Genomic DNA, 21566 nt, shown 5'->3' with positions numbered 1-21566 from the left:
CCTGTGCGAAACAGCACCTATCCCAGCCACAAGCGAGCTGGGCTCTCCTTGCACAAGCAGAGCTGCTCTCTGCACCCAGGAGTTGGCCCAAAAAGGGACCGAACCCGCACATGAGCCAGAGCCACCCACCAGCCCCCAGGCAAACAACAGGCTTGCAGCAGGGCATGCTCCGGGCACAGCCCCTCACACAGTGGGCACTCGTGTTTGGGACAGAGGAAAACTGGGACAATCATGCCCTGCACTCTCAATGGGGGGGACGATGACAGTGCTGAAACCCCAGAGCCATCCGGGCACCAAGTCAACCCTCTAGACACAGCGATGCTGCGAGTGCCTGGCTGAGCCCAGCTGTGGTCCCCGCAGAAAGCTGTACCCATCACCTCCCAAAACTGCCTGGACAGCCTACACGAAGGTGGAACAGGGCAGGAGAGGGATGCCATCAGCATCCCAGTATGTACCGGGCAGCCAGGACCTCACATACACCCAGAGCAGGATTCTTCAGGCTAGGCAGCTAGATGAGACACGCGCCCTGTCCCACGCCTCTCCGCTCATCAGCTAAAACAAAGCTGTCTGCAGCTAAAGCCTCTCGGAGGGCAGTGGAGATCTTTGCCTCACTTCTCCTGTCTGCTTTGATTCACATAAAACTGCTGCCGACGCTTTGTACGCTTGCAATTAAAACACTCTCCTACCTTGGGACTCGGACCGCTTCCCTGAGCCTGAGAAGCACAGAGCGCCCAGCAGAGACAGAAGAAAAACTATTTTTGTTTTTCATTTCTATTTATTTCCCAGAACCAGGGCTTCTCTTGGCGGTCCAGCCAGAACTATTATTTCCAAACCCCTGCCAGAAAGGGATGAGATAGAAAAGGACGAACTCAGACAGGGAGCGACGTGTGGCGCCTGACGGCTGGATTAGCTAATGCAGAGAGCAGGCAAGTACCCACTGTCTAGCTACAACTCTATTAGCGTGACTGTTGGCGGCAATAAGTTTTTAAGCTAGAGCCACAGACGATGTTAAGTTGGACTCATAACGTTAACGGAGACGCTGCTCTGCCCCATCCCCACCAAAGCCTCTCGCCGTAGCATCGCAGCAATCTACTGCAGGGTAAGCTGGCAGGGACTGCTGGTATTAGAAACCCTGATGGGCCGGGCAGAGCGGCAAGATGTTCGGGACTACAAGGTTTTAGACAACCAAAGATGTAATTGGATCCAGAGTCTTAGGTCTTTCCGGGAAGGAATTTCTTGAAATGTCAGCCCTAAGCTCTCTGAGGACATGACAAAGGAAGCCAAGGACATGACAGAGGAAACCAGCTGTGACTTCTGGATAAGGAAGGCTCTAAGCCCAATGTTTATGAGCTGTTGCATGTGTCAGATGATTCCCTGCGCGCACTCAGCTTCAGACTTAGGAGAGCTGCGCGCACATTAGCTCGAGCCCTGCCGGTCAAGGTCAGCCTGTGCTGTGGGACTTAGGGCTGGACTTACCGGAAACCATTCCAAGCCTTGCTTCTGGCCAGGAGGAGAAAGAGATAATATTCTTTGGAAGTGTGCCTCATTTTTGCCATCCTTTCTTCAGTGAGTCAGCAGGGGAAAAGCTCAACTCTGTTCAACAAGAAACTCGGCTGTAAAGCAACACCATCTTCCTGAGCTTGAGGTGCCTTGAATGCAGCCAGGAAGCCGCTCCAAGCCCCGAGTTCCCATCCACCTGCCTGCTCTCATAGCAGGGCATGATCATCCCATTAGTCTTCCGCTCTTTCCTCCTCCATGTTCACCATGAGTGGCTTTGTCAGGTCTCATGTTCCCTGGCAATCTCCATGTCACATCAGTTGTAGTTCCTCTCCTCCCAACACTCTCCCAGAGACGATCCTCCCATCGCTTCCCTTCCCACGTGCTCAGCTGCTCTCAGCTGCCTCGCTGCACAGCATAGTTTAGTTGTTGATGACTACCCTCCCTCCAGATGCACGTCTGCCTGCTAGCACTGGGGCACTGGGACTCAACAGGGTGCCTCTGGTGAACCTGCGCCCACTTGTCCCACCAACCCTCTTCATAGACCTGACTGTCTCAAGAAGAGCAGACTCTTGCCAGCATCTGTGTGCCCCTGGGGTCTTCTGGCCTCTCCACAGCCGTGCACAAGTGCTGCTGCTCAGCCTGTCTTCCCTGGGCTTGCTGCCTCTGCATCGGTCTCTGCTGCTCACCGCCGCCTTCCTTTCCAGAGAGATTTGGCTCAACCTCAAGTCCTTGGCTGATGTCAGTCCGCAACTCCCTTTCTAGCTTTCACCACTGCCTCACACTCACTTTATGTGGGCCACGTATTCTGTCTCCCTCCCAGATTCTGGAAGCCTCCTTGGAGCTCGGTGTGCCAGAAAACTGTCTTCTACTCACCCACCCTCTGCATTTCTAAAAAAAAAAATAAATACAGTATTTCCCACTTTTGCACATCTATTACTAATTTCTCCCCGCCTTGGGATTTACTTTTCCTCATCAACAGGTCCCATCTTTCTAGCACGCAGGACCATGACCACCCCACAGTAGATAACATATGTCTTTACCTTAATTCCCAGTATCTTTATATGAATGATTTATTCGGAGCCCATAGCTCAGGCTACACCTCCACACTGTCTTCTCTCAGACTGTCCCAGTCTGAGGTAAAACAGGACCAGTTTGGTTCAGTAACTCTGCTTCTTAGCTGGGCCTCCTCTAACTACTGAAAATAACAGCATATTGTGCAGACACTGACGGCTCTCAGAGGGATAACACCCACGCCTACAGCTGATGCCCAGGCACGGCACGCAGAGAGGCTCCTGCTGATACTCACTGCTGTACCCCCCAGGGCAGCCAACTCGGTTACTCGCCCCGTGGGAGGGTCGGAAGCCGAAGAGCGCAGAGGGGTCCCACCTGCGGGGAGGAGCGGACAGGACAGGTGACCCCAAACTGACCCACGGGGTATTCCATCCCATCGGCCTCACGCTCAGTGTAAAAGCTGAGGGATCAAAGGGTCAGCCCTCTTTCTTCAACGGCCCGTGTCCGAGGAGGACTCTGTTCATCTGCCTTTGATCCCGATCCTGAATGCAGATCCGGAATCCAGTTCTCATCCATCACCGAGTCCAGTCTGGGACTTCCCCAGTGCCAGCCGGTACGTGATCATCACCCTGGGAGCTTGATATGGTTTTGTATACATTTCATGATTTTCTTTGTTTGTTGTATTATTATTATTTCATTAGAGTAGTTTAGTTCCTTCAAAACTGTTAAGTCTCCTTTTCCCTCCTCTGCCTCTCTCTTTGAAGAGGGGTATGGGGGAGCATCTGTCACTCGCCTGGTGGCCAGTTTGGCCTAAACCACAACACAAACAAATCCAAAGCTCAGCAGGACAGTTTTGCAGCCCTGGGAGGACACTGCAGGCACATCCCCCAGCCCCATTAACACCAACGTCCCAGTGGGTATCAGCTAAAATATCCCTCTCTTGTCACGCTTTGGGGAACAGCATCGTCATGTTATTCTGGTACTGACCATCCCACCTGTGCTCACATGGATGGGACCTTAGTGACAAGGGAAAAATTGTCAGGCAGCACCAGTGACAAAGCAATTCCTCAGAAGAAAATAAACTTGACCAGGCTCTTACTCCAGGGCTGCCAACCATAAGCCAGACCCTGCGGGCACACACACTTGTGGGTCTAAATTGACCACCGGAGCTGGTTCCGGGGGGGTGGTTTGCCAAGACCCCTTTCACAGCACGGTGGCAGGAGGGGTCCGGCCAAGGCTCCAGCCCCACGTGGTGCCAAACCTCCCCGTAGGACACCACGGACACCACGCATCGTGTCAGCGCTGCGTTCCCACCCCAGCACCTCTTCCCACCAACCAGCCCCACGATCTCCCATGTTTCTATCTGCATTACTTCTTTCATCAACTGGGGCTTGTTGTCTCCGAGAAAACCGCTCTGAGCACAACTCCAACTGGAGCCAAGTAATCCCGATCCCTCCCGTTCGCCAGGCTGCAGAGCACTGGCCCCAGGTGACCCTGCTGACACCGACCAAAGCCACCCCAAGCGCACCAGCTTCCCTGTCAGGACCACCGTAGCAGGACAACACAGCCATATTCTTCATCCCTTGGGAATAAGTACACTTTGCTGCCCAAACAGCAGCATCTCAATTCCCTTTTGTGCCTGGTATTGGTCTTTTGAGCCTGACTTGGGCTGGCAGACCTGGGACATGCCCGAAGAAACCAAATATGACCAAATGAAACAAAGCCGCATGAAAACGAGCCCCATTGGAATTATCCCCATTAATCTGCAGGCTCACCGTTACCCCAGGCACTGCCAGAGCCTCTAGCTCAGGACTGCAGCCCCATTTGCTCCTCCACTCTTGGGTCTCTCTCGGGTAACAACCATCAATCTGAGTTTTGCCAGACGGTGCAATGACAATAAGTAAAGGTCTAAGAATACAAATGACTCATGCTATTAAACTTGAAACCTGAGCCAGGCTTGAAAAATATTTAGAGCTGTAATCAGCGAGGAGACAAATTCCAAATTCAGCATTTTAACTCTGCGAGCCAGATTCCCCATCAGAAGGGCGTTTCTCTATTTTCTAATATCACTATTAGTATTTTTCATTTAACAATTTGACAGAAATAAAATACACTGCGGTAACACCGGTGATAACACACTTACTCCCACTTGAAAGACTGTCTTTATTCTTTCATAAGTCACTTCTAGCTTACAGCTCTATTGATCATCAGTGAGGATGAATGGAGCTTCCCAGGATCCTCTGGGACAAATCCTACATATATATATTTTTTATACCCACCAAACAACTATTTCTAAAATTCAACAAAACGGGTCATCGGGGCAACGCTCCATTGATTTCGTGTCCACTTATTCTTCAAGCACAGCGCTGAATGCTCTATCAATAATTCAGCAGGCTGAAGGCCACCGGTGCCCCAGGAGAGACACTATCTCATCTCCCACATCACAGCTGGGAGGTGCCTCGATTGCCAGAGAACGAGGGAGTCATTCGCCTAAAAAGTGGGGGCGTCTCATAAAGTGTGTCCGTGAGCTGAAGAAAAACAGTTAGCCCTACCCTGCAGCAGATGAGGATCAAGTATTTGTGAAGATTCACTCAAAATCTGGCCTAGTAAGTATTTCCAACGTGCTCCCAGAGTTAGTCAACCGTTTACTACCCCAAGCGTGACTTGTTCATCATCCCGACGTTAATTAGCCAGCTGCTGCGAAGGCAAAAGAGAAGCCGTTCTGCTCTGGTGCTCCCGTACCCAGGAAACCCTCCCAAGGATGGTACTGCCCACTGGAGTTTTAGATAATTATTCACAGGCTTCAAAATGGCTCTATTTGGAAATCATTCCTCCACTCAGCCTCCCCTCTTCTCCCAAGAGACACCTCCAGGTGGGACTTACAGTTCAAAGAGTCGCAGCGTCTGGAAGAGTTGCCATGACAGAGTCGTGAGCCGGTTCCCAGAGAGGTCTCTGCAAATTAACAAGAAAAAAAAAAAGAAAAAAAAGAAAAAGAAGTAGTCACGGTCAATAATTCTTCCTGCACGTGACCCTACCGCCTCCGCAGAGCTCATCGTCCTCCTCTACGGGGAGGCTGTCAAGCAGTTTAGGACCCAAGTTTAGATTTCATAATGAGAGATTTTAATGAGGACGAACCCAAACGGAAGTTTCTCATTTTACTTATTTTTTTTTCCAAGGGGGGAAAATGTCATGCTGCCATGTTAAGGAAAAAAACCAAACAACAAACAGAACAAGATGTGTCCGATTCCTGCCCATGAATCTGGAGCTTGACCGACCACAAGCAGAAAGAACAAGTCTAATCTCATACCTTGAATAAAAAAATTTAAGTACAAACGATGTGTTAAAAATAGTAACAGCTGGGTTCAAACGACAGCACGATGATTACCCAAGGTGTTATCATCTGATCTGTAGTAGCTGTGCGCTCCAAGTGTCCCGGTATGGCTGTGTGTTGTTTGCACCCAGGGGTACCACCGCTACAGCAGCCAACAGCTCCCCATCCCTCTCTCCATCTGCCCAAACTTGCAGAAACATAAAATCTCATCTACCTGGGAGAGCTTTGCAACCCAGCAGACATCACCTCTTCAGCTGCAAGCTAGAGAGGATAAAAGAGCATAAAAGCAAGCAAAGTACTAAAAAAAAAAAAAAAAAAAAAAAAAAGAGGAAAAAAAATGTGTTTGCGGCAGAGTGAGCAGAAAGAGAAAAGCCCTGGGTTTCTAACAACGTGAGAAGATGGTAATGAAATGGTGTCCGTAGTGGGCAGCCTTCCTGGGGACGCCCAGCCAGCCTGAGAGCCACCAACCGAGGGACCAGCCCATGGGGTGATGGGTGGGCAGACACCCAAATCCTCCCACATCTGTGCTGGCCTCCAGAAAACGCAGGAGGTGCCGCCTGGCATCCTTGGCTGCATCCAGCCCTGTCCCCACCAGCTCCCTCCCCATCGCGAGGCGGACAGCTCGGCGCGAGGCTGCAGGCACCCTCCAGCCACGACCCCGCTCGCTGGAAAGGGCGATGAAGGACCAGAGGTGGGAACCACCCAGAGGTTCGTTAAACCCTCAGCTGGCCAGAGAGGAGGTCGGGGACAAGGTGGCGCAGAGGTGACAGCAGGCAGCCCAGCCGTGCCCGGCTCAACCCACCATCCCCGTTTGATTTGCAGAAAGGAGCTAAAACTGAGACAGCAAACCCCAGAGTGGCTCCTGCGGGTGCAGGTCTGATGCACGGGGGTTTGGGGATGAGGGAGTCGTTTGCTGCCCTACACCGGGTTGCAGCAAGGGCAGACGCGAGTGGGGCAAAGGCAGGGAGGACACGGCCCAGGGACCCATGAGGGAAAGCAACTCTGGTCCTGTCCCACCTGCCACCTAGTGATGCTGCGAAGCCCAAACCCCTGCAATTAGGAATGGGGACGCTGCCGCGGCTCACACATCATCCCAAAGGCCCCCCATGAGCCTGGCAGAAGAATAAGCCCAAACTCCTAAACGGCACAACGATGCATCATTAAATTCTGGCTCTGCTTCGTATGAGACTATCCCGCTGCGAAAGCATGGCAAACCACAGGCACCTCGTTTCACGTGACTACGATCCCACCATTCCTACGGCTGTAGACAAACCGCTTCCAGCCTCCGGTAAAGTTTAGAAAAGAGGCAAAAATAGCAGGTGAAGCTAAGCGGAGGGGGGGGGTGGGGGAACATTGCAAAACTCCCTTTTTTATCCACCCCGGAGCACTGAGCACCTGGAAACTTTGCAAAGACAGATGAAAAGTAGGAGGGGAAGGAGCAGCTCGCTGCTACTGAAAAGTGAGACAGTAAACTCCCTCCCCCAAACCAGGGAGAAGAAGGAAGCGTAAAAGGGGATGCATGAGAGACAGCAAGATGTGGGAGAGAGGCAGAGATGCAGAGGAGGGAGTGAATCTTGCTGGAATGTCCTTTCTCAAAGGTCATGTTTTGCTACATTAGGCAGAAATGTCAAGAGAAAATTGGATTCTGAAAGAGAAGAGAAAAAACAACAGGCTTTCCACGCAAATAAGGGAATCAAAAATAGCATGATCGTGTTATTACAATTTAGGACACAGAGAGATGGAGAAAGGAAACATCCTCACTAATGCAAGGAGCTTTGCCAGGCAGATGTGCTCCGCTTCTCGTCTCCTGCAGTCCCTGAAAACCAACTCCTACCACCTCCTCCCTCCCCCAGACAACAAACCACAGCAAGTATTAGGCAAAGAGGAGACGGGTCTTCACTTGCACACATCTGGCAGCAGACGCTGCTCTCAAAGGGCAAATCCCACGTTGGATCCAACCTGACCATCAACTTCTGCAGGGTTGGTCAGGGCGGACACGCACCAACGGCTCCATTTCAGATCAACCAGGACACGCAGGGGGAGGAACATGTTTGTGGTTGGAAACAGACACCTCGGACACTTTAAAATGTCAGAAAGGTCCTTGCAATGGACCCTTGCAAAGGTCCCTGATCTCAGCACGGAGACAGAAATGGACTACGCACAAACAACACATTAAAAATACACAGTTTCGGTCACAAAAACTCCAAAAGGTCAGAGATGCCAGGATTGGGTTTCCACGCGCAAAGGGTACATCTGCTGACTTCTGCCACTAAAAGACAGAGAGCTCCTACGGAGAAACCTCACTGCACAGCACTGATTTCTGCCCAGAACAGATGCATCCCACACGCCCGATGGGGCAGGTTTCCCGGGACAGATAGCGTGTGATTGTGTAATTAGAGACAGTACTGCAGTCCATGCACACAAGGACATTAAATTACAGCTCCACGGGTGAACCGAGCTCCAGCACTTTGTAACTCCTGGTCAGTGCTCACAAGGTTCTCCCCGTGCTTGAACCTTGGCTGCGTGCACCGAGTTTCCCAGCATTTTGTAGAGAATAAATGGGGAGGATTTGGGAAAAATCAAGGCCAGGACTAGTCCTCTCCCAGCTCCAGCTGCCTGTTCTGCCTTCCTGATGCCATTTCCAAGGCTGAAAGTCCATTGTCACCTCCAGATCCCCATTGTTTGCAGCAACCTGAATCCCAACCCTTCTGAACCCATGGCCAGGCAGTGCCAGGTCTCTCCTTCCCAATCCGTTTGCCTCCCCCCCATCCAGCCGCTTCTCCCCCGCAGGCTGAATCATGCTACCACTCTCAAATACTTTTCAGCCCCAATTTCATTATCCATGCCCAAATTTTCTACGGTCTTCCCTGCCTTCACATCCTCCCAATCCAACCCCAGTGTCCTAACAAGAACCTCCTGCTCCTCATCTCCCCTGTCTGCTCCCAAACATCCTTTGCAACACTTCTCCCCTCCGATTGGATCAAGAACCATTCTGCCAATGTAAGGAAACATACCAGAGCAAAATCAAGTCTTCCAAGCAAAATCTGCCCTTCCACAAAGTTTCTTTCCCTCCACTAAAGGAGGGTGCAGGTGCTCTGTAACAGGAGCATCACCACTATTTTCTAACTTGAGCAAAACAGCCCATTTCCGCCCCTCCCTTCCACTGCCTCAAACATCTGAACAGGTTTTTATTTGAAACTAGAAAGAAATAAACCAAAAAAAGAAGAATTCAGCCAGGAGCAGACATCCAACACAGAAAACTTCAGCCTGAGCAATTAAAATTTGGCAGAGTTATAGGAAAGTGGAAGCAGTCCTGTAGCGGAGCGTGCCAGACAACCTTTATAACAGCCTGTGCATCAGCTCCACCTGTAATAAAACACAGCACATCACGCATCGAGGAAACACAGGGGGAGGGAAGCAAAACGCCTTCCCTGGGTATTTCTCAGCGGCGAACAGGACCCTGTCTCTCTCAGGACAGACCTGCCATCAGCGCTCCTGGAGCACATTCAAACTGCTGCTTTGCCACGGGACATTTTCTCCATCACTCACAAGATGCTATTTTCCACGGAGACAGCCTTTAGAAATAGTTGCCAGGCTCTTTTTTTCTTTTTTTTTTTTTTTTTTTTTTTTTTGCCTCCGGAGCAGGTTTCAAAGGAATTGGGTAGGGAAAAGGGGTTGGATGAAGCTCACCTGGACCCGGTCCAGGGCAGCAGACACACAACTGACTCGTGACTCAGGCTCAACACCGGTCCGCTCTCTTTCTGCCGCAGCAGCCGTGCTCTGGCCCTCCTGCTTTGCATCATGCCATAGCCCCACCAGCCTTCTCCACCAGCAACCCCCTGCACACCTCAAAGGCGGGACGTTATCACTGAGTGACGGCGCAGTCCCCGTTCTTGCTCTCTCCCTCCACTAATCCTCCTCCTGCGCTTGAAAAGAGATGGGTGAGACAAGAGGGGCGCCTGGGACAAGAGAGGCGCCTGGATCCGTGCGGCCCAGAACAAGCAGACTTCAGGGCAAGAGGAGGCAGCGTGTTTTCTCTTCCCTCAATTACCCAGCAGCCAAAAGTGTTTCCACTATTAAAGCCATTTTTATTCAGCTAAATTAAGCCGGATGCCTCATTAATGACACCAACAAGCAGGAGCCCCTGTAATTACACTGTAAGCTATATTATGCAGTTCAGCCCAACGCAATGGCAGAAGCCCTCCACGCCTGTCCCTCCTCCACGCATCTCCATTCTCCGCTCGCCCCTGTTTCCAACCTGACACGTTTACTTACGCAGGGGAGAAGTTTTTCACACGTTTTAGTAACATGGTGCCACTCTGAAAATCCTGATCAGGAGGGGAAGGGGATTAACTGCGCAGAGCGGCTGGGGCTGAGGGAGCACGAGCGACCGCCCGGCAGAAATGGGAGGCGAGATGCACATCCTCAGCTCTGGTCCCCGCCGTTGGATACGCCGGTGGCACCGTGTGGGACTCCCCTCGATATCCCCTGCGCTCTGGGCACGAGGGGCGCTTCCCATCACCTGACAGCTCGCTGCAGCCACGGCTGGGTGCTGGTGGTCACAGCAGAGGACAACACCAGCAGCCTCACACGCTGCTGTGGGTGTAGGGGTAGCTCCATCCAGGCTTCATTTGCGCAGCAAGTAAGCTGCTAAAGCTTTGGGTCTGAACCAGAGAAACACTGGAAAGTCACTCTGGGGCTCGCTCGTCCCTGCCAGATAACTCCAGTGACCTCTAAAAGCAATGTCACACTCCCCGTTGCCCGTCCTGCCCTTCCCTTCCCCCTCCCTCCTTTTCCTGTTTAGTAAGCAGCTTTGCTCATTAAGGGAAAAAACGTACTGTCCTCCCTTAATGAATGTGCTAAAATTACCCCAGCAAGTCCCAGAAGCTGTGGCAGTCCAGGTCTCCCCACAAATCAGGCTCTGCAAATATTAGACTCAATTGAAATCTCCGATAGCTCAGCACAAAGCCCCAGCAGGACCCGCTTGAGATAGAGCCTGCAAAAGCACGGGGCGATGCCAAGCGCAGGCACGCTGGAAAGCGGAGTTAGCAGAACAGGACACGGTGTTAAAAGTGGTCACCCTGAGATTTCCCAGCCGCCAGCAGTTCTCCCGTTTGTGCTCCCTGTCCAGGCGCAGCACCAGGACATGTGTATTTGTGCTACAGAGGAGTAGGACAGATTACAAAGGTCCCCCAGCCATGGTCTGGCATTACCTACGGTCCAGTTCTGCTTGTCAAGCAACCCCTTTGCAACACCCAGTTATTTACTGGCCCCAAACACAACAGAATCAAAAAGCCTCTGAGGTTCAGTCTTCCTTTGTGAGTTTGGACAGCATAACTTAACTCCTTTCTCATGTCCATGGGTCGCATCCCGTGCCTTGTAAGGCACCTGTTGCACAGCCCGTCCCATCACGTTATCATCTCATTTTCCCCAAATTACTTCTTGTTCTAGGGCTAGAGCCAGAATTTGCGATAATTCCCCAAACTCAAAGCATCCTGCATGAGAAGAGAGCAAGAAACCACCATTGGTGACACACAAGAAGAGAACCTGCCACTCCAATGCCGTGGAGGTGCGATCCCAGAGGAGGAACCACCAACCCCTCTCTATTTCCCAGTTACACAATCTTGATTCGTAAAATCCCGGCTGTTACTGAAACAGGGCTGAAGGAGGTGGAAGGGGCTGGTCTCCCGCATTGTTCTTTAAACAATAGCATTACAGAACAGAAGTTGCAGAGCAAGCGGGAAGGCGTAAGGCACCACGCCTCCATCACAGGGCTCCCACAGCTGGCGCCAGCGGCACATCTGCCCCACGCCTCTCCTCCCACTGCCTTTGCCAACACAGCAAGCCATCTCCTGCTGCTGCCTTCATCCCAGCCCATCCCAAAGCACTCTAAAGGTTGATTTAAAGGCCATCTCCAACCCCATGACATTTCCACACCCTCCAAGTCATCTCTTCTCAGGCATCTCCCAGCTGCATGAAGCTTTGTTTGGAGACAAATCGTCCCTCAGAGCTTATTGTTGCCCACAGTTTTGGTTTAGCACACGGTACAGACGGGAAGCCACCACCAGATGTGGGTAATATTGTCCCCTATGCTTCGAGGTAGATCAGATGCATCGATCTGGCCCTCTGCACTACACTCGTGTCTCACTTGTGTGTAGTTTCCATTGCTCTTCTCCAATAACATCTGGGCTCTCAGAGGACTCGAAGAAAGGTTAAAAGCTGGGTCAGCCCTGCAGTTGCTTTCCCTTTGCCTGCCAGCTTCCCTGCAGGGCAGAGTCCAGCAGCATCCACGGAACATGCCAGTCTTCTGCTCAAGAAAAAGAAAAATCAACATGCGACAGGCAAGAGCCCTTCCCCACAGCTGCCCTCCTGCAGCTGAGACATCCTCAGGGCTGCTCTGCCCCCACCCCACTCCTTCTCTCCCAAATTGTAGTAATTTTAGATCCCTTAGGCCCAAAATACACTGTACTGTACGCTGGGTTTTTCTCCTGCTTCGGGACACAGAAATAATACTGGAGATGTGTGCCGATTGAGAACAAGGGTTGCCAGCTGACACCTCCAACGAGGGATTGGGTTTATCCCACCTATTTCCTTCCAATTGCATGTTTCTTTGAGCTAGGAACAGAGAACGACTGGGGACTGCCTCCTACTCACCGGTTTCCAGTGGACCCAGGGCAAACCCAATTGCTCTGTGCTGTGGCGAGGCACAGCTCGAGGAGACAGTGTGGAAAGGGGAGCCAAGTCCAAGGGGCATTTCCCAGCATCTCCGAGGACGTGGTGACACCAGACCCCAAACACGTGTCCTCCCAGGCTCCCGCACGGTTCCCACCACCACCTCCCCCTTGAATACACTGAAGCAGCAAGGACAGGCATCCAGGTGGTACCACCCCAAATGCACCGGGAGGCACTGGGAGAGCTGAACAAGGTCCACACAAGAACCTCAACTTCAACACATCGAGCCCAGATGTGCTGGGATGGGGTCTGGTCCTCCTGCTCCCTCCTGAACTAGGGCTGTGATCTCAGCTGTTAGACGGCTCTTGCATCAAATTTACTTGAAAAAAAAAAATAATCCCCACCTACTTGGATGTCTAGAAAACAAGAGAGCTCTGAAAAACCCCAACCAGTGCTCTTGCTGGGGGTTAGTAAAGAGAAAAGAAACAGCTGGGCCTGAGCCCTGATTTGCATGCCTCGGGGAGGGGTACCAGGGGCTGCGATGGGCTGGGACGGTACCGAGTGCTCCGCAGAGCCTCTGAAGAAAGGAAGCGGTAGAAATATGAATATATATATACACACACATATATATCTCCCAGCAATAGCAAAACAACAGGGCATAAGGCAGGCTAAGCTCTCGGCAGACACTGCTAAATGGTTTCCAATTAATTAACTGATTACATGATAGAACAGAAGGGGATTCAAGTGAGTGCTGTTGACCTTTAAGAATAATTAATATCATCAGGATCGCAAAACTCGTCCAAGAAAAATAATTAGGAAGATTCTAATATTGCCTCCAAAGCCACATCGAAGGGGGAGAGGAAGGTTCTGGTTAATTCAGAGGCACAGTTCCCAAGCATTTGCTAACAAACCCATTTCTCCCTTACACTCGCTCCGCCCCCGCAGAGCTCACACACACACGTGCTTCTTCCCTACCCCAGTCAACCCTTCCTCTCCTCTCCACATCCATTTTCTACATCCCATCCCCTTCCTGTGCCATTTCAACCTTCTTCCCTAATGACTTCTTGCTCCAATCCTTTCTTGCAACCCTCTCTCTGCAGACTGGCCCCTATCACTCCCACAGCCGCATCCCATCCCCTGCTCATCTTTGACCAGCCCCGAGCTCCACTCTCTGCCCTCCTGCACTTCAGGAAGGAGCCCCGGTTCTTCCACATGACGTGGACCCACTTTTTATCGCCAGTCACCACTGGCAGCTTCATAGGCTGCCAGAAGGCAAGCGCTGCACGTAATCCCAAAAAAGCCCCTCCGTGCTTTTCCTCAGCAGTCAAATCCACCACAGAGGCTGCTCTGGGAAGCAGATGTAAGAGATGCACAGCAGCAGGAGAAAGTGAAAAACAGGGAACTCGTGACTCCCTTTTCTCCCATCACACCTCTCCAAGCCCATGAATACTCTCAGCTCACTGCGTTTTCCATGCTTCTCCTTCGCCAGTTTGCTTGGCCCGCAGGTCCTGTGTGGGAGAGGGGCTGGAAAGCCACCGAGCCAAGCAGGAACCGCAGTGGTGGGCTTCACAGGGAAGGTCACTTGAACACACTGGAAGGGAGGTTGCATGAGCAGCCAACGTTTCTTGCGAGGGAAGCGTAAAAAAAAAAAAACAAAAAACAAACCAACAAACCCGCATCCCTGGAATGAAACCCACCTTTTGCAGCAAATAAATAAATTTCCTGTGCTGCTTATTCTCATTAAAACTCCTGTGGCTTGACACTTCGCTAAATTATAGATAAAAGGAAAAATGGTCTTCCTGGGATCAGAAAAGCGGGCTGCCACCAAAGCACTGTGTTTACACCAGCTAATGAAAAGAAAGACTGCCATCAGCCTACGGCTCTCGCCCACCTCCGCGGGGAGCGGAGCTACCTGCACCCACAGCACAGGGGGCCTGGAAGCAGCAGCTGGACACCACGAGGGACCAGGGCTGGGGAGCATGCGGGGACAGCGGACTGGCACGGGGAGGTACACGCGTGAGGAGCAGGGGACCGAAGGGACCGCACCGTCAGCCAGCGGAGATGGCAGCTGCCACCTCCCGTGCTGCGTGGAGGCTCCTGGCCGCAGCGGGAGGCGAGGCTGATGTGCTCCAGCTACGTCTCATCAAACAGCAAGAAAAACACTCAAGTCTAGGAGACAGACGGCATCAAGCGGGGAGCTGCCTCCCACCAGGCTGCTGCATCCCTCCAGGGGCCCGCGGGGATGGGGAGCGGGGAGGCAGCAGACGCCTGGAGCACACCTGAACACGGGCAAAGCCTTTTGGGCAGAAATGCTCCTGTTTGCAGCAGCTGAGCACACAGGGAGGAGTAATGCTCCGAGCAGAGACCTGCCTGCAGCTACACCTGAGCCGTGGTGTGATGTGCCTCATCACGGCCCCAGGCACACTTGGCTGAGGGGGACAGGGAACTAACTGGTGGTGACTTAATACAGTCAGAGCCCAGCAAAGCCTGCCTGCTACACTCCTCGCTTATAACCACCCCAAAAGCAGAAACATGTTTTGCCTTTGACAATTAGCTCTGTCAAAAGCCACAAGAATGCCTGGACATGGCAGTTACATTTTTCCTGTTCTTCTCAACACTTGATGTACTTAGAAAGTACCCACCCTTTCTCTTCAAATATTGGTCACTGTGAGGAATATTTTCAAATGAAAAGACTAATCATCATGAAGCACTAAGTGCTTCAGACTGCAGCAGGCATTCCTTCATTATTCTGCAACAGCAAATTACCCACAATTATCAACACACACAACTGGATACAACAAACATTTAGCCAAAGCCCACGGGTTGCGGTTGCAGTGAGGTTGGATGGCAGCTCTCCTAGAGAACTACTCATGTGAGAAACCCACAGACAGCAGCCGGGTAGTGGTGCTGCAAGACGACTCCATTCACGCCGCAGAACAAAGCCAGTGCCAGGAGCCACTGCAGTTCAGAAAGTTTATATTGCATCTGTCAAACGAGCATCTCGGCAGACTGCCTTCATAGCAGTAGAGATGAACGAATAAAGATGCAACTGGTAGTGAAACCAGGCTGGTCACCCCTCAAGTGGGCTCACACCTGACGCTTTCATCCATCTTGCACCTGCAGCCAGGTGTGCACAGCCACTGCTCCAGTCACTGCCCTGGGGTGCTCAGCTGGGGCTGGAAGGGGAAGGAGGTTGTTCCAAGAGAAGGGCAAAGGAGGCAGCGGAGGAAGGCGGGGAGGCTAAGCTGCAGGTTGTGGCTGAGCAAGAGGCAGGGAAGCAGTGCAGGCAGGAAGGCTGGGACAGAGGGCAGGCTGCAAGCAGAGAGGCAGGAAGGGTGTCCTGGTTTGAGTGCCCAAACCACAACAGAGGGCCAAGAGGTCTGGACAAGGCAAGAGGCTATGCCGCAGGCAGGGCGGCTGGGGCTGGTTCTGGGCTGCAGGCAGAGAGCTCAGAGCTGATTTGGCAGTGGGGAGGCCCAGCTGCAGACAGAGGAGACAGGAGACTGGAGAACTGGGTTGGAGGCAGGCATGATGGAAACCTGAGGGGTGGAAGACAGAGAGGCACAGTCACAGGCAGGAAGGCCAGGCCTAGGTTGTAAGCTGGGAGGCTCAGCTGCAGGCAGGAAGACTGACATTTGGGTTGGAAGCCAGGAGGCTGGGGGTCCAGGCAGGGTGGCCTGGACCAGAGGCCGGGGATGCAGGCAGGGATGCTGGTGGTGCAGGCAGGGAGGATTGGCAGCCAGGGGTGCAGGCAGGGCAGGGCGGACCAGAGGCCAGGGGTGCAGGCAGGGCAGGGCGGACCAGCGGGAGGGGGTGCGGGCAGGGATGCTGGTGGTGCAGGCAGGGATGCGCAGCGGGTGCAGGCAGGGCGGGTGGGAGCCTGCCGGCCCTGTCCGTGGTGCTGAAGCGCGGCCCCGCGGAGAGCACGGCCCCACCCCACGGGACACGCGTGGGCACCGGCAGAGCTGCCTGGGGAGCAGTCCCAGGAAAGGCCACGCGTGACCTCACGGCACGCCTCATCCTCAGTCACTAGCAAGTCTACAGACACAGTTACGCACAACTCCTGGGGAGAACAAACCTTGGGCCCGTATGGCAGCCTTGTAAATATCCCACGGTCTCTTTCTTCCAACATAATTCACAGCTCATCCCTTCACAAATACAAATGAGGGGAAGGGGTTGGTGGGAAACACCCCCTCCCCCCCCCCCCCCCCAGTTTTCTAATAAAATTTTATAATTCCAATAAAACACACGACTGCCTAACTTATGACATTTAAATTCTTGCCTAGTCACACACCATCATGAATTAATGTCCCATCATTCATGCCCTGTCGTATCTTATTGCTCAAATAACATATGATTTTAATGTTTCTGGTTTTCTGCCCTGGTGCTTATTGCCTGTACACCAAAAAGGGAAAATCAGCCCTGTAATCACACTGTTAGTAAACCAGTATCATGGAAAGAAAAATCCCAGGTGAGATAACTTGTGCGGTCACTTAACTTGCACTCATCCTGCCATGATTGTTCACTCTCTCCCCCAGCAGCTTTGAAGGAGGTTTCCGCGTCCTCAGGTCCCTCTTGGCTCTCCTCCCTGTACAGCACCTCTCACACTGGCGCAGGCAGGTAAGACATGCCTTGCACCACATCTAATTAACTGAGCCACAGGGTTTGGGGAGCAAGCAAAAGGGACAGCCAGAGGGTGTTTCTGGAGTACCTCCATGCTGCAGTGACCTCAGAAGCCTTGGAACAAGATCTGGTCCTTGTCATGCCCAAATCTCCAGAAATCAGCTCATTCTGTGCTGCTGATCTCAGAGATGTGGTGAGGTTTAACCAAGACACAGCCACACCTCATCTTCAGGACCACACCCAAGAGGAATGTTTGGCCTCTCTTTGAAGGGAAGCTCACAACAAGACATCCATCAGGCCGTTGTTGCCTAGCAAGGACTATATCACAGAAGATGATCCGCCCAACTCCAACTTGTCTAATGTTCACATTTTACCTCAATCCTGAAACAAGGCTTGTAAAAAGACACACCAGCACACACACTCATGTAGGAACAGCCTCAATCAAAATATCCCAAGCATTGTCTGCAGCTTTTTTAAAGAGGGGATAGGAAAAACCAGAACCTTTGCAAAACCACAGTTGCCCATTTCACATGTCTGCCAAAAGACAATTGATCAAACTTCAGAAAGGGAAATGAGCCTCATAGGCACACAATGCAACTAGAAAGAACATCTCAACATTTCAAAGGAAGGAAGGAGAGCCAAAGCCACAACAAAATCCTGAAATCCCAGGTGATAGGCATAACATAAGAGTCCAAGCAACCAACAACTATTTGTGATAACATTATTAAAAGTCACTTTATGTTGCAGCACCATCCTACAATTCAAGGCCAGATTTCACTAGAAACCATGTAAGGTGTTACGCTGCAAATAGATCAAATAAAAGCAGAGAAAACAAATGTTGTTATTCCAGGTTTTCAGACAGGGAACCGAGGCAGGACAAGTCTTGCTGCAAAGGTGCACAGTGCTTGAGTTGGAAACTTTCTTTCCCAGGTCCCACTAGACTACATCAGTCACAAATTCTCTGCTCTACCTCCTATTACAATAAACCATCTCCACAGCTGAGAAGCAGCCTGCGGTCAGGAATTAGTTACCCAGCCTTTTGAAAACGGGTCAAATGATTTCGACTCAGCCTGAAGGAAGGCCACAGTCCTGCAGGGAACTGGTCTCTCCTCTGGCCTTGTGCACAATGGCTGGTAAAGCACAGGACCTATCTCTGCCACTGCAGAAAAAGGAATAGCTGCAGTTAACCGCTTATCAGTCACCAGCAGTAACTGGGAATAAACATGCCATCAAATCACTGCTGCTGATTAGCATATCAGCAAGGACCTGCACTACACTGGCATCCAGGGGACAAAGCAGGTAGGGGGTAGAACAGGAAAGTTTATGGAAGCAAGGAGATGTTACTACTGTTTATTTCAGTGACTGCACTATAAGCATGCCCAGCAATTTATAGAAGAACTAGAGACGGACGCATGGGGGAAAACGCTTCCCTAAGTAACAGCACACAGGTTTGCTCCTAGAAGGGGCTGGAGCAGGAGCATCACAGAGTACAAATGGCTATCAGAGAGTACCCAAGCTGCCTGCCTGATTAGGGAGAGTATAGAAAAATTCACCTAAGAGAAATTAAAGGCTGTTTAAATCTTTGTTATACTTCTTATTTTGCTTATATTCACGGAGAAATTTAGTTCCTATTTAGTCCTTTGCAAATCCAAAATAAAAACACAGTAAACTACCAAGGAGGTGGTTTAGGTAAAAGCATTTTACTTCACCCTCTCAGTGAGCTGAGAGATTACATATAGTCATTTACTGTGCCCCGGCTGATACACACGGACTTGCTAGGCTGCACTGACTCGAGAGTATGGATGGGAAATCAAGAGCAATTAACACATGACAGTTTGGGTTAGGAGACTGCCAGGATGGGTATGACAGCAGTGCAGTGATGAAAGGACGAAGCAGGGAGAAATCATCAGGAAGGAGGAGGAAGGGTAATAGGACATCCAGAATCAAGCAGAGGGTTGCAGGCAGTCACAGGGCCTGGAGCTGGTTAGAGAAAGAGAACAAAAGAGGGTTTAAATCTGCTTCATGTATAAGAACGGCTCTTTTAGAGCAAGACAATAAATCATTAACCACCAAGCGGGACGGACGGGACGGACGACGGGACACCCTCAAGCCATGACCGAGAGGGAACATACTATAATCGCAATAATTCAGCATCTATTATTTTGTTCATTTCTTTATTTAGTGTAAAAATCTCAGTCCGGCTCCCAGACACACAGAGCAAAGACAGTGAACCTTGCCAGCCTTGCAAGAAGAACCTTGCCTGCAGCCCTTCCAAAGTGAACGGGCATCAGTTGCTGGAGGGCTTCGAGTGCCCACTGAAGAGGGCAGAGAGACACTCACCAACCTTGTGCTGCCTCAGCCACCTCCATTTTCAGGGGATGCAGCCCAGTTTCTTTCCTATTAAAGCCTAAAACCGTAACATATCTCTGGGAATTCCCACGTCAAAGCTACAAACTACACCCAATATCAGGGTACCAGCTGACACCGCACAACTGCCACGAGCCCAGCCAGGACGCCGAAGTTAACACCATCTTCAGAAAACAACACGAGCTATAGAGGAGGTTCTGGGAGGCTCCGGATTAATCACAGATCAGGTTTGCCTATGAAAACAAGCCCACAGATCAGCCAGCTCAGTCTTTCCCCAGGCAAAGCTGGTCCCTGCGCATTCCTGCCAGCACCTTCCAGATCTTCCCCAGTCCTCATTCACACGGATAAAAATGCCCATGGAGCAGAAGGTGATCTGACATCACAATACTCAAAAAACAGTTACACTCAGCACAAAGCATGCCAGGGTGTCCATCTTTAAGACCCTCAAGTGAAGACTGCATTCTCAACCCCATCCTTACTCTGGCAGGCAGCGCTGAGAGAGAGCTCTTTGACAGGAGCTGTGTCTTGGCCAGCCTACAAACCAATTTAGACCACGTATAAACCTCCAGAAGACAGTTTAAGAAGAGCCTCTGAATGCAGACAGAAATGGCAATTATTAATTTTCTAAATAGAAATCTGACTACTTAAGCCTTATTTAAAAGTGTGCCTGTCTCTATAATTACACAGTCTTAATTTGTTTTCTTTACTGCACAATAAATAAGGTGCGCACAATTACCCTCTGCAAACACAAGACAGTGCCTCCTGACTGGCTGGCTGAGTACGCAGCCGCCCAGGAAAGCATTTAGAAGGAACCACAGTCTCTTAAGTACCTGCTTCCCAGTAAAGGGGGACTCAGGCACTGCAAACGTCAACTTGTCTAGCTCTAGGCACAACCTGCTGGGAGCCTGCTCTGCTGCACGCACAGCTCCACTGTCCCACAGCCAGCACAGGCTGGACACTTTGGTCAGCAGCAAACAGGTCCTGTCCTCTCCTGCGCATCGATTCCTGGTGCACTGGGAAGCTGAGCTCTCCTGTGGACTTTCCAGTGCCTAATGAGGAATGGGATAACGTATTCTTCCCCACAAGGCACTGCAAGAACCTCTCTTTACAATTTCTCTGCCTATTTTCATGATCCGTGTAGGAACTTGATAGCCTCAAGACTTGTAATCCTCTATCAAGTTCAAATAAATTGGCCAAAGCATTCCAGTGTTATTAGGACAAGGACAGAGAGAGTGAGAGCATGCAAGACATTTTCCTCAATAAGCTGTGGTAAACGCAGTGACGTAGTAAATATGTATTCAGATGGTTTACATGTCTCAAATTTAAGAACCGTATCATCCTAAAGTTTTCTTGTACAGCCTCAAGCCAAAGACTGAGGGTTTCTGTCAACACCAAACATTTCCTACATTCACCTGCATCACCTACTAACACTAACTTCCACAAATATTGGCTACAAGGGCTCAGTTTTCCACAGCCCAGACCTGCTGCTCCTCACATCCAGTGCATGGTGTTCTCCAGGACCATCACTGTATCAGCCAAAGGGCTGTCGAAGCTGCAGAGAAATGGGACCAGGAACCCACCAATGCAACTTTGCCCAGCGAGAAGACCTCCAGTGAGGACACAAAATGATACCCAGTTTAGATCAGACCCACAGCTATCCACATTCAACATCCAGCCAGTACTTGTTCTGGAGGGGGTCAACTGCCTCAGCCCAATTGCCAGCAGAAGAGGTAGACAGATGTTGCAAACACCACTGTTATATTTTGGATTAATTGCTTCTGTTGCAGTGATAGGCTTTACAGCACCGATGGCCACACAAGCCACGGAGCCTTAACTCTCCTCATTCAAGGAGAGGGGAGAGGGATTCAAAGCTATTTCTAGATCCGCACCTCTGGCTCCACCTCACCCACCACTCCTCCACTGATTAGGTTGGCCTCGAGCCCCTTACACTTATACAGCTAATTTCAAACTTTAAAGGACAGGCATGAGCCTGCCAGGCTGCACTTTGGAGCACTTTGAGGTCTACCACTCAGGCAGCAGAATGCTGACAATCCCCTCCTTG

At 51.2% G+C, this 21566-nt stretch overlaps 1 protein-coding gene across 5 annotated transcripts in view; it reads right to left on the bottom strand.

Annotated features, from left to right (window-relative positions):
* The window catches only part of NTRK3 (neurotrophic receptor tyrosine kinase 3), a gene marked incomplete at its 5' end in the record, with an annotated part of 221256 nt that overhangs the window by 160025 nt on the left and 39665 nt on the right, over positions 1–21566 (bottom strand). For all 5 annotated transcript variants that reach the window (XM_082489012.1, XM_082489009.1, XM_082489010.1 and 2 more), the window contains one exon: positions 5395–5463. In XM_082489012.1, coding sequence (XP_082345138.1) covers positions 5395–5463 — 69 coding nt within the window. The remainder of the gene's footprint in view (positions 1–5394; positions 5464–21566) is intronic.

This window comes from Vanellus vanellus (assembly GCF_965231255.1).
Source record: "Vanellus vanellus genome assembly, chromosome: 11".
Taxonomy (NCBI): Eukaryota; Metazoa; Chordata; class Aves; order Charadriiformes; family Charadriidae; genus Vanellus; species Vanellus vanellus.
Note: the sequence above shows the minus strand (reverse complement) of the source record. Positions and strands in the feature narration are given on the sequence as shown.